Source organism: Acomys minous (assembly GCF_964271855.1).
Source record: "Acomys minous genome assembly, chromosome: 7".
Classification (NCBI taxonomy): domain Eukaryota; kingdom Metazoa; phylum Chordata; class Mammalia; order Rodentia; family Muridae; genus Acomys; species Acomys minous.
In genome coordinates this window covers 26,038,641-26,052,981 of record NC_140488.1, presented here as the reverse complement: position 1 = coordinate 26,052,981, position 14,341 = coordinate 26,038,641, and the positions used below count along the sequence as shown (strand labels likewise).

General features: G+C 37.8%; 1 protein-coding gene across 7 annotated transcripts in view; it reads right to left on the bottom strand.

The window, feature by feature from the left end:
* SMARCA1 (SNF2 related chromatin remodeling ATPase 1) overlaps positions 1-14,341 on the bottom strand; it is a 74,570-nt gene that overhangs the window by 15,302 nt on the left and 44,927 nt on the right. For all 7 annotated transcript variants that reach the window (XM_084790724.1, XM_084790720.1, XM_084790725.1 and 4 more), the window contains 2 exons: positions 5,436-5,558; positions 3,043-3,175 (listed from right to left, as the gene is read on the bottom strand). In XM_084790724.1, the coding sequence (XP_084646850.1) occupies positions 3,043-3,175; positions 5,436-5,558 (256 nt within the window). The remainder of the gene's footprint in view (positions 1-3,042; positions 3,176-5,435; positions 5,559-14,341) is intronic.

Sequence of the window (14,341 nt, the reverse complement as noted above, 5' to 3'; positions counted from 1 at the left end):
GGAATTATAGGATTAAGAATTAACATATAGTAGATATGGATATATATATCATCTTACCCAAATATGTTACAAAAGAAACCAAATGCATAAAGTGAAACAGAAGTGGGATGCACATAAATATAAATATAGTTTTCTAGTAAGCAAAATTGAAAATAAACTCATTAAAAGGTCATTTACTTCTTTCCTATGAAATGGCAATTTCTACAGAAACCATTGGTTAGGTCTGAAATCATTCACTAATCTTATACTTCAAATCACGTATAGCTTCTTAAAAGATGAGGGATTTTAACTGGACACATACAGAATATTCAAATCCCCCAGGCACCCAGCCAAATTTTACAGATTAGCCAAATAAACTGATCCATTAATATGCCCCAACTTATGGCTTCAGTGAAAAACCTTCTAGTGACATTATCTATGTCCTAAAATTCTTCATTTTTAGAGCATACCAAGATACATATTTTGCCAGATGTGGTGGCGCATGCCTTTAATCTCAATACCTGGCTAGGCAGAGGCAGGAGGATCTCTGTGAGTTTGAGGCTAGCCTGGTCTACAGAGTGAGTTCCAGGACAGTCAGAGCTGTTACACAGAGAAACCCTGTCTCTAAAAAACAAAAAACAAAACAAAAAGAAATATTTCTGTATGTTAGCACTTTATCATTTGTATAAGCAGTTATGTCCATTAATGCATTCTCACACTTACTCATTCAACACACATGCACAGAGAGAGAGAGAGAGAGAGAGAGAGAGAGAGAGAGAGAGAGAGAGAGAGAGAGAGAGAACCTCTTATATTAAGACAATATACTAGATGAGAAATGATAGATATTGATTTACATTCAGAATTTTAGATGCGCCAAGATAGGAAAGATGTTTTCTTCAAAGCTGCCAAATACCAATAGCCAAAACACTATTAATGGAACATTTATATAATTCCTGATTATTTCATGGTTTTTCTTGCTGTAGGCAGTTTATTGTATATATGCATAATAATATAAATGTATATGTAAGAAAAGAAAAATAATAAAAATTTAAGACAATGTACTCCTGAACATCCAAATGTGTACAATTCTTCTACCAATCAAATAAGCCCACACAATTCTCCCCACCCTCTGACATGGTCTCCAATATGATAAACAACAATTAACCAGTCCTGTCATCTCCTTGCATTCTTGCCTGGACTTAAAGGCCCTGAGCTTGCTCCATAGAACTTCAGAAGAGAAGAAAATTCTTCAGAAAACCTCACTGGACATGTTTTTCACACTCATTTCATGGTACTTGGTTTAGTGAGAAACTTAAGAGAACAGCTGACAAAATGACTTTTTGTCATTGTCATTTTGGTTTTTGTGGTGTTGGAAATCAGACCTTAAGTTCTACCATTGAACTAAAACCCCAGCTCGGTATATCTTTCTTTTCTTCTTCCTCTTTATATTTCTTTCTCTCTTTCCTCCCTTCTTTATTTCAGGCCTTTAAGTGGAACATGGGGACCTGATCATGGCACCTTAGTCCTTGTATTTTTTTGAAACATGATATCACTATACCCAGGCTGCCCTCAAGCACCCAATTTGCCTACCACAGACTCCCAATGTTGCGATTGCAAGCATGCATCACCATGCCTGGCTACATGACATATTTTAGGAACACTATTATAACTTTCAGCTTGGCACACACACACACACACACCAATGCCATGCCCCTCTATGCGCATGTCCTTTACATTATTTTCATTCACTTTTCATGAAAATTTATCTCTCCCATCTACTGTTTCCCAAAAGCCCTCAAGTTATGTTTTCAACCTTAACATAAATAGAAGTGTCATGCTAATGTAAAGGAAAAAGAACTTCATGAATTCAGTGTTATATGAAATTCTGTCTAGACAAAATTAACTTCTAAATTCTCCTTTAGATTTCCAGGAGGGAAAACAGAGTGGGTCTTCTGTGATTACAACTGATTTTCTTCAAGCATTAACTCTAGATAAATTAAAAGCTATACCTGATAATGATTAAGCTTTGACTTAGTCATGAGTTTTGTAATCTGATTTTTGTTGTTGTTGTTGTTTCTCCTTGTTGTTGTTTGGCTAATAAACACAGAATTTCAATAGTTATCTCAAAGAGCTGGGGGCTGGCAAAGAAACCATACAACTGCTTCTTAATATTGCTTCTTTTGAAAAACCGCTCTCGATTCTAAATACTTGATGTATTCAGACTAAATTTGAAAGGTCAGCCTATTTGAAATTTAACTGCACATAGAAAACAGAGAGATTAACCTATTTTAATAAGATTTCTTTTCAGAAGCCTGACAGTTTAGATATATTCTGACACGGGAATTAATATAAACTCCACACACTTCTGTGCAGCTATTCTGATTCTGATTGAGGCTAAAGACACAGCTGAGTGGGAGAGGGAAATGATTCAAGGACCACTGAACAGATTTAACCAAGAAATCTTTTTAGATCTATTCTAAATTGCCTTAAGTTAATAGGGCCCGCCACTACCTGATTGAATTCCTTGAGGGCAGTTGACTCTGTAAATGGGCCTGATAAGAACTCTCTACTTCAAAGATGACCTACAGTGACTATGTTAAACCTAGGACCAGACCTTTAAAAGATCAAATCAGAGACGTGAAAGAATAGAAAACTCATGCAGTAGCCACTTTAGTTTATGCAGAGCTTTCTTCAGCTATCTGAGCTATCCTTCAGAGACAGCAGCGTAGAAATACAATCATATCTTATATCTTTACTTACATCTCATTCACAAAAGCTTTAACATCTCTGAGCAAAAACACAACTCAATGATAAAGAAACAGGAGCTAGAAAGATGGGTCAGTGGTTAAGAGCACTTGCTTCTCTTCCAGACGACCAAAGTTTGGTTCCCAGCACCCACATTAGACACCTGTGACTCCAGCTCCAGAATACACATAGCCCCATTGGCACCTTCACATACATAGCATGCACTCACATGGACATACACACATGTAAAAACAAATATTTTTAAAGGACATGCATGCATTTAAAATAAAAGTATTATGTTTGAAATGTCATACAAACCTGAATACTCCATGACCTCCTCAGGGGATTTGCCCTCTACCTCTCGAGCTATATTATCAATGTCATCTCTCCCATACTTCTCATTAGCTTTAATAAACTGGTTAAAATCTCGCTTAGTCCAGTTTGTGAAACCCTATAAATAAAAATTTTTATATCGTCAGTAGATGTTAACATAATAAATTCAGTTATAATACTACTTATATCTGTATAATGATGTATTAAAAGCAGTTTAAAATACTTAACACGTGCCCTTTTATAAAGTTCATTTCTTTAATATGCTCAGTTTGAGTTGTTATAGAAATAATTGCTTTTCTATTTTAAAGGAAATGTACTATTCAAGTACTTTAAGTTGATATATAATCCTAAGACATTGCATAGTCTTAATTCCCTATTTCCAGATGCATACAACATTAAGATATAATCCTAATATAAATTCTAATGTTAGTTCTGATATCTCAAGGTTTCAATGACTTTTCCCACAGATCAGTTCTCAGATATATTGAGAGAGAGAGAGAGAGAGAGAGAGAGAGAGAGAGAGAGAGAGAGAGAGAGAGAGATGTGGACGTATTGAATTGAAAGAATGCTGGAAAAAATCCAAAAAGAATACAGGAAAACATTCACAGTTCTTTAGATTATTCCAAACTACAGTGGATAAATAATTTCTGTTCAAAACTACATTCATAAGGGCCAGCAAGATGAAACAGCAATTGAAAGTGCTTGCCATCCGGGCCTGATAACCTGAGTTCAGTCCCTGGATCATACTGTGGAAGAAAAGAACTGACCATCAAAAGCTGTCCTATGACTTCTCCATACATGTCTCAACATGCACGTGCCTCTTCCAATAATAATAAATAAAGTGATTTTTAAAAAGATTATATTGAAAAAAAATTATATTGATAAATAGAATTTCTATAAATAGAACATTACTCAGGTATCTGGTCTTTTTATTAATGCATGAAACAGCCAGTGTTTTAAGTCATTTTGCAATTATTATTCCACCAATGGCAATGTAGCTCAGTTGGCAGAGACCTTGCTTAGCATGGATAAAGCCATGAGTTCAATTCCCAGCAGAACATAAAAACAACATGGTAGCAGGAGATGAGAACAGAAGAATTCAGAAGTTCAAGGTCATCCTCAACTACAGAGTCAATTCAAAGCTATCATGGGAAACATGAAACACTAAAAAAAAAGCATTAAATTTATAGCATCAAAAAAAGATGGCTTAAATTCAAGTGGAGCGAAAAACTTGATTATGCTTCTAATTATAAACTCAATTATCTCAATTGAGATTACATATTCACGTTATACTGTATATTCAGATTATAAGTAGTATAATATTCAAAAGGCACAACTTTATTTTTGTACTCAGGAAATATGTTTTGAAAATAAAGTAAAAGCAAACATTAATGTTTATTGTTTGGTAGTTCTTAAAACTCTGCCAACAGCAATTAACTTCCAAGCTAAATCTGGTGACTTCCAGACATTTTTTTTTTCAAAAACGTATCAAAGTATTTTGTCAAAATTCATTTAATAAAATTACATGCTATTAAAATAAAAAGGCCTGCATCAACATATAAATATGAAAATTCTTTTTTAATAAAAACTCTTACTTTACTTTTAATTATCACATATTCCTAGGACATGGTGTGATACTATAAAGACCGTCCTACACTGGCTTATGCATCACCTCAAGCATTAAGGTGTGGGAAACATTCTAAGCTATCAGTTAACAGTTGCAGCAAAGAATTTCCTACTGCTGTACCTTGCACATTGTTCGAAAGACTGCTGAAGAAATACATTTAGCTGGTTAAGGCAGTGCCAAAAATTCACATTTTGTTTATTTTGTCAGAACTCAGTTCAGAAGTGTGATACAAAATTTATTAAAGCAACAATGACTAGAAAGCCTTACGGTGAAAAATTTCCCTATTTAATGTTAGCTTTTAATTATACAATGATCACATCAAAATGCTTCAGGCATTTCTAATTACTGTGTTCAACTTCTTTCCTAAGAACTCTTCTTTCAAAAGGAATTTTTCATAAACAAAAAAAATGATGTAGTGTAGTTTCAGGGATCAAGTCAATCAAAGAAATGTGATTTTCAGATATATATTTGAAATTATTATTTAACAAATTCAAATCTGGACTCACTGGTCTTATTATAATTGGTTTTTTAAAAGTATGCCTTATTTTTAATAATTAGCACTTCTATTTTCCGTGTATATTTCCAAGACAGCATGTTCTACAAAGGAAATTTTCTAAGAAACAAAGACATGTAGTCAAAATGTGTGTTTGTGGGTATGTCAGATCACAACAACTGGACCTATATATTATTTATTTATTATTTATAATTTTTTGGTTGACTAGAAGTAGTTCAGCCACTTAAAATAGTTTACTTGTGTGAGAAGTTTATCCTTCTCTTCAGTCTCTTGTGGTGTAAGAGGTTCAGCTCCATCAATCTTCTTTTGCTCTTCTCTTTGAGCTACAGCTGGATTGGGGATCTCAGGATTCCTTGGGACCTAAGAGCAAGAGAGAGACAAATAAACCTATGAGAAAAATGGATCAGGCCAAGCATACATACACATATTAATCTGGAGAGTTATTTCAACAGTAAACAGTGGGACCTCAGAAGCAGATGGCACATAGTCCTCTCTACATTTCTACCACTTAGGGTTTTACCCTAATAAAAACCACTCTTATACTGCGTAGTGCAATATTTTAGGATTACAACCCATTGGTAAATGAATGGCACATTGTAGTCTAAGTCTCATTATGCTGTGTAACAAAATAACCCCTTATATTATGGCATTCTATAGAATAAACACACATTTTGGTATTTACAGTCTATAAAGCCTCCTGGCAGTATACAACAGGATATACAGGAGCACTGCACCTAAAGATGACATCCAATGTTCTGGTCATCTTAAGTTGTGAAAACAACAGTGCTTTTATTCCATGATAGGGATTGTAAAAATAGACTATTTGGGGATGGGTAGTCTAGAGAGAGTGAAGATATAAAGAAGGATACACAGCAATAGAGAAGTCAAGACATGTGTTTAGAGGGAGTGTACGGTAGACCACACCAAAAGCTGTGATGGAACCACAATTCATGGGAGAAAACTTGTGCGCCAGCAGTAGCCAACAGAGATAATACTAGTGCTCTTTAAAGTAAAGGACTGCAAAAACACTGACAACTGAGAAGAATGCAAGACCTGGAAGCACTGGGGACAGAAGCTGAGTTTTCTGAGAAAGCCAGCAGTCCTCAGCATCTCGAAATGGTAGCTTAGAATGCTTCAGTGCATAACAGTGTGCACACTGTCCACTGTGATTCGGGAGCATTGAACAGCAGTCCTTGTATGGAAGGACAAATCTGGTTTCCAGCCTTGAAGCTCCCTAGCATTAATACAAACATCTGGAGCCACAATGCAGCTCAGTGATTTAAGAGAGCATGTATAGAACATATGTAATACATTTTATAACATTCCATTAAACATAAAAATGAAATCTTGGCAGTAAGTCTTTCACTTTTTGGAATGCACACATAATATAAATGAATCATTCCATAGAAATGTCAAGTTGACATACCACTAAAAATTAAACATGTATTAGATGACATTTTTCTCATTGTTATATGTATTTCATAGCATTTAAAACCATATCATTATAACTTAAAGGTAAGCATTTTTAAAATGTTATATCCAATGGTTCTTCAGGTAAAAACTTACCAGAAAGATATTTTTAAAGAAATATTGGACAGGCAGATCTGGACCCAGGGGTTGGGGGTGGGAATCTGCTCAAACTACTGCACCAACCAAGGACAATAAATGCAGTAAATATTGAACCCCTACTCAGATCTAGCCAATGGACAACACATTCGCCACAGTTGTGGAGAGCAGGGACTGACTCTGACATGAACTCTGGTGCCCCTGTTTGACCATTTCCTCTTGGTGGGGAGGCCTGGTGGCACTCAGAGGAAGGATAAGCAGGCTACCAGGATAGACCATATGGTGGGGAAGGAGGTCCCCTTCTGTCACAGACCTAGGGGAGGGGAGTAGGGTGAAAGAAGGAGGGAGGGAGGGAGGAACAGGAGGATAAAAGTGAGGGGATAGCAACTGACATGTAATCTGAATAAATTAATTAAATAAAAAAAGAAATATTGGATATTTAAAAACAGATTTATTTGTAACAATCAGTACCAGACAATCAAATGAGTATGTACTGATTGTCTATTGTATTCTTAGTACTAAAATTAAGTATGGACTGAATTACTGGACACAAACCAATTCTGTGATTTTGACCTTTATGGTAAACATCCTAGGTTCACCAGATGTGATGTCACACAGCTGTAACCTTAGCACTTGGGGTCCAAAGTAGGAGGATTGCAAGTTTGAGGGCAGCCTGGGCTACCTTGTGAGTTCAAGAATAGCTGGCTTACACAAGAGCTATCTCATAAAAAGAGAAAGGAAGGCCTGTGGTGGTTCACATTCACTTCTCGTGCCCACTGGGAGGCAGGAGAATCACTCGCCAGTAAGACAGAAAGGGACAGAGGGAAGAGGAAGGAGAAGGGGAAGGAAATGAAACCCCAAAGTTCTGAAGAGATGGGAAGCAAAGACCACTGTAAACTGGAGCACTATAAGCAAAAACATGAAGGCAGAAATGCACAGGGGTACATAGGAGTCTTCTCCGGTGTGGCTTATGCTGAGTGGTCGGACACTTACCTAGTACAGGTCAAATGGTGGCTTCTATTGCAAGCACTGGAAAAATATTGAGAACAAGACACAAACAGAGCTGGGTAGACAGATTCAGAGGGCCCCAAACTCCACAAGGGACTTTTGGTCAAGGTAGGAAAGTAGCAACATGCATTATTTTCACTACATTCCTTCCAGCAGATGGAGTAGAGAAGTTCTCGGAAAGGTCCAGTGCATTGCAAACATAGTGCAGGTAGCCCTTGTTCTCACCACTTCCCTCTCCCTTACTAAATCATTTGATCCCCTCATTTAGGCATTTCCACATTCCAACGCTAACAACCAAGGTCCATGGCTCTATTTAGCCACTTCCTTATATTTGACTCATTCCTAGGGCTGGTCACAAAGGTCCAGCTATCAAAATTCATTATTTGGTTAACATGTCTAATCAGGGCTTATGAACTCATCCTAGCAAATACTTCCCATTTCTCTTTTAAAGCCACTCCTGTAGAGACACCTGCTGCTGTCTTTTCCTGGTCCAGAGGCAGCATGCCACCTCCCAGCTTGTCTCCTCTGAAGTAAAATAAATCTCTTTTGTGCTGAGAATTTGGTTTCTGGGTGTGTTCTGGGCCAACTCCGAGGCTCCTTCACTACCAGAGGCAGAGAATTGCTGAGACCTTATAACTTGGAAATGAAGGATGGTGACAAAAGGAATAGAAAAAGCATAAACTAAAACTGTAATGTAGGGGCTGGTAAGATGGCAGTTTTGTTCCAAATAGCTCAGTAGATAAAGGCAGTTGCCAAAAAGACTGGGTTCAATCCCTATAACCCAGAGGGTGGAAGGAAAGAGCTAACTCTCACAAGCTGTCCTCTGACCTCCACAGGCACACAGTGGTGTGCTCTCTCTCTCTCTCTCTCTCTCTCTCTCTCTCTCTCTCTCTCTCTCTCTCTCTCTCTCTCTCTCTCTCTCTCTCTCTCCCTCACAGAATAAATAAATAAATACAAATGAGCGAGATTCCATGAGGTAAAGAAAAAACCCTTATTGCCTAGGAGTTCAGCAAGATTTTATAGAAATATGGATTGCTAAATTAAACGTGGCAGCACAGAAAATGAGAGCGGTCACCTGAAATCAGCTCCCCACAGTTTAACAGGCAAACCACAATGACACATTACCAAAGCTCACAAAGTGTATGGAACTTTGCCCATTCGTCAAATGTTTATATTTGTCCCTAAAGAAATCTTTTTCAGAGCCAGATATTGGAGCGCTTTAAAGCTTTTTGCAGCTTTAAATATGGCAAAACATCTTTACTCAATATGGCAAAACATGTTTACTCATATTTTTTGGTTGACTACAATTTCCAGGTAACTTGGACTTTTTCTTTTAACTATTTTTAATTAATTATTTACATATACATTTATATCACACACACACACACATATATATATACATATATATATGTATATATATATATTAAACTACCTACAGCAAGAACCACGAAATAATCAAGAATTATATAAATGTTACATTGATAGTGTTTTGGCTATTTGTATTTTGCAGCCTTGTAGAAAACATCTTTGCTATCTTGGTGAGTCTAAAATTCTGAATGTAAATCAATATCTATTATATCTCATCATTATCAACTTAAAACATCTATCTAAACCTAGAAACATCTTAACCCTTAAACAACTAAGCTTAATTGTAAAACTAAACTAGCTGCTCTTCAACCCCATCAGAGACTTGAGAAGGAATAAAACTAATTACATCAGTATACAGAGAGTGCAAGTTAGCAGCTTCCAAAGCGGAAAAAATGACAGAAACAGTTTGCTGCCTGAACAGTCACCCAGAACTCTAGGTGTAACAGATAGATATGACTCTATAGATAGATACGTCAGATAGATAGTCAGATAAGGTCTTGAAAAACCTCAGAGACCTACACAATATGGCATTTAAAGATGATGTTAATATTTTAAAGATTCTTTGACAATAAGATAGGTTAACTCCTGGAAATACCCAGCCGACCTCAAAGAGGATAATGAGCATCAAAGAACCTCCTTATGAAGGTTCAAATGTGGCAAACAAGTTACTGGGGAAAATGTCTTCATTTCTACCACAGACAGAATTCTGTCTAAAAATTGGACAAGCTTGCATGCAGGTAGAGTCAACGGCCAAAGTCTGCCAAGACAGTGTAAGCAAGTCCTCAATAGTTCCTGCCTCACAAATACGTCTGTGATATATTGGGCCAGAAGGCAGAAGATGATCTTCCAATGTTATAGAGAGTTTTTGGGTGACTGTTCAGGCAGCAAACTGGACTTTTTTATTCTGCAGTTAAATTTTCAATTGTCACCCCTCTTCCATTGATAAGACTTTGGTGAACAAGTATATTACATATCAACTCCTTTAATTTTAGAGAGTAATAAAGTCACTGAAGATGTCCCACTTACAGCAAGGTCAAAGCTTTGATGGGGAAGAACTGGCCCTGCCAGCCATAAAGTGATAACAGTAAAGCAAATAAATGCTTCTCCCAGTCCCAGATGAAATAAAACCTTTTGACTGCTGATCTCATTGGCCTTGGTATACCAAATGTAGAAGGATAGACAATATAAAATAAAAATGCTAATAGCCAATAATAAGCAGGCTCTCACAAACATGTTAATACCTTCTTCAGAACTAGTGAGCCCATACCAGGTGTGGTAGTACATACCTTTAATCCCAAGACTCAGAGGCAGAGGCAGGCAGATCACTGTGAGGTTGGGGCTAGTCTGATTTACATAGATAGTTCCAGGCCAGCCAGCACTGCATAGTGAGATCCTGTCTCAGAACAAAAACATAAACTATTGAGCCCCTTACTAACCTTTTTCTTAATCACTATAGGCTAACACTTTGGAAACTCAAAATAGATAAATCATCACCATTAGGTACAGTGTTCCCAGAGATGGACAATATTCTGTTTCTTCTTATCCCACTGTCTAACCTGCAGTTATGAACCATATGTGGCCAAGGGGTGCTATGAATGCATCCCAACACAAAGCCATAAATGTATTTAAAACACAAGATTCTTCATTAATTTTTATAACTCAATTGTATGGGTCTTGAGGGTGAACTTTGTAGACAGCAGGGTCATGCTGCAAGGACAAAAGATAGGACATCCTTGATGATTATTAATGTAAACATCAAAAGGGAGAGGAGTTCCAGTGTTTGAAGACCTGTGTGTACAAAACATCAGGTAGCTCCAACTCCAATAGAGCTGCTTTGCTCGCATAAAAATAAACTATTGCTTCATTCACTCTGTAGCTTTTTTTAGTTTTCTACCATGTGAGTTCCAGAGATTAAATTCAGGTCATTAGGCTTGGTAGCAAATGACCTTTTACCAGCAGAGCCACCTCTCCAGCCCAAAATGAGGCATTGCTTGAGAAGATACATATGATGTAATCCATGAAACTCTGCAGACGATTAACTTAAACATGAGATCCTTTCAATTAGACAACCTACCTTAGCTCAGATCATAGTTCTTAAGAAAGAATGGAAGAAACAAGATCCAGAAAGTGCAATCATTGGTCCCGTGGTCTTTTCTTTTCTAAATCCTCAGCTAGGTATTCTTAATGAGCCTCACAGCAAACCTTTAGATGTGCAGTGGCAATCCAAGGTAGGATGAAGAGAGCACAAAGCCAAGAAGAGAGCACCAGGGAAATGGCTCTCCTGTCATCACCACCACCGTGACTGCCACAACTGCAGTCCACATTTTCACCACCATCTCTCATTTTCATAGTTCAATGGTCTTCTGAGTGGTTTTCCTAATCAGTGCACCATTACCTATGTCACATCCAGGGTGATAATTTGAAAGGATAAATCAAGTGTCAATGAGATGGCTTAGCATGTCAGAGTTCTTGCCACAGAAGTCTGACCACATGAGTTCAGTTCCTAGGTCCCACATGGTGAGACCAACCCCAGAAAATCATGCTCTCACTTGCTCCTGTGTCATAGTATGCACAGGATTACACACATACACACACACACACATACACACACACACACACACACACACTAAAATTTAAATAATTCTTCAAAATGTAAATCTGATCATCTTTTCCCACTTATAAATCCTACAATGCTGGAAAAGTTTACTATGCCGCAGTTCTCCACTTGAAAAATAAAGATCTAGTTCCTATAATATATAGAACTTGGAACATTACGAAATACAAGGAAAGCTTAGATTAGTATCATTTTGCCGCCCACCCACATCCCTGCTTTAAAGGCATATGAGTGGTTTCCTGTACTCGGCAATTAGATCGCAGCTTCATTGTGACCTATACACATGTCTACCTCTAATCACACTCGACCTCTGAAAAAGTGCCTCCTCCTCCTCCCCACCTCAAGGTTCTCCTTGGCCTCATCTCTTCTCCCCTACACTTTACAGGTTGAATTCCATCATCTTATAGGTCTTCGCTTAAGTGACACTTCCTTAGGAGTACCGCCTCTCATCTTCCATCCACTTTGTATAACCCATTATACTGCCTGGCAGCCACCTGTTCTGAGGGAGAATATTACCACTGCGATGGGGTGTTTGCTTAATATTTGTCTCTGGCATTATAATCTAAATTCTCAGAGTCTTGTCTTTTTATTTTCTTTATTAGCATGACTACTACTAATACTAATATTAATACTAATACTACTATGATTTTATTGCTTGAGTACATAGACATGCTTATGCCACTAGGGTAAAAGCTGTGAATTAATTATGTTTCTGACAGATAATCATGATCTTGATAGTATTGTGTTAATCAGTGAATTTGTCTATCAGAATCAGATGGAATTTAGTACCTTTATCCTTTCTGTTTCCTTCAAGATGCCTACAAACAGCAACTATTTCCTTAGTTAAATGGCAATGATACTTAGGAAGACTTTAGTAAGTCCTTTATGCTTGTGGTTTTCCATGGTTTTATTACCTGCCACAACAGGTGCTGTTGTGACACCATGTGAACCTGTAAAGAGCACACTGAGTTGATGAAGTCAGACCCTCTCCACCAGTGTGCTGCCCCACACAGGCAGATAGCAACTTCAAGTAGCAGCAAAGGGACAGTTGACAAGAGCAGGGCTTTTCCAGGAGCACGTCTGTGTTCCATCACGGCAGTAGTCCTGCAGCCAAATTTGTTCATCATTTTCTCCAAAGTGCCTATTACATCACCTAACACAAAGCAGTGCTCAGTGAACAGGTTTTAACTGGGGTCGCCACCCCCCTTTCACCCTTCATCTTTCTCTAACACTTTCTGTGAAGTGGGGGGAAGTAAATCGTAAAGTACAAGACTGTGAGCTCTGTAGTGTCTTGCATCTTCCCACTCATGCTTTTCCTCTTCTTACGCCTCTTTCCTCTTCCTTTCTCTTATCCCTTGCAGCTGCCCATTCATTGCCCTGTCTTATAAAGTTGCTTCCCTCCTCCATATTCTTCCAGCTGGCCACCACGCAATCATTCTGAGACCTCGCTCCTAACCACAAACTGCCTTACTAAAAAGCACTGTTTACATTCTAACTGAATCTGTGGCCAGAATGGAGTGGGCATTGGAATTCTCACAGGGAGCAAAATCACACTATCTCCAAAGAAGAATAAATAGTTCCATCATCCAAGATGATTTTTTTATTGTTGCTACTTGACTATCACTTGGCCCACCTCCCAAATGACATGTCGCACTATTAATAAACACAACCCTTATTTAGGACTACAGAAATAAACAGGGTTATAGCACAAGCAGAAGTAGCCGAGAATGTCTGGATAGAAAGAACACAGTATTTAAAATCTAATAAGTGGGTTTGACACAGCAGAACAACCTAATTAGCTATATGACCTTGCACAAAGTCACTGAACCTTGCTGTGCTTCAGTTTCCTCACCAATTACAAGCAGACGATCAAACCCATGTAATGAGGTTGTTAGGATCAAATGAAGTATATGTTAAAGCATTGTGTAAATTGCAAAATGTTCTGCACAAATATTTTGTTTAGTACTCAAGATCTTACTATTCCAATTAACTCTCCTTGTAAGTCTTACTGATAACATTTGATTTTTAAAAAGCTGAAAATAACGTTCTTTGCCAGGAATGGCTACAAACCTCGGTGAGGTTTGTCCATTTGCCCTGGAAAATTAACTGTTTAATAACGATCTAACAGCTTGCACTTGGCATTTTGTTTCTACATTGTATTCGCTTTATTTGAAAATGGCCTGTCATACGCATAATCTGAGCAGTTGACTATGGTAACTTTGCTCTGCTACGCTTTCCTACAAATGATTCTTTCAAAATGTAAGCACATTTCTCTAACAATATCATAATTGACACATGTATATCATTTTTAAGTTCTTTATCAGTTTTCTGAAAGACAGTCTCATTGTTCTGGACGTCACCACGCAGTCCATACTGTCCTCCGACTTGCAATCCTCCTGCTTCAACTTCCAAAGTGGTAGATTTACATAAAGACATATGCCACCACATTTGGATGTTGATATATAAGTGTGTGTGTGTGTGTGTGCGCGCGTGTGTGTGCGCATGCGTGTGTGTGTGTGTGTGCCTGTGTGTGTGTGTGTGCGTGTGCGCGTGCGTGTGTGTGTGTGTGTGTGTGTGTGTGTGTGTG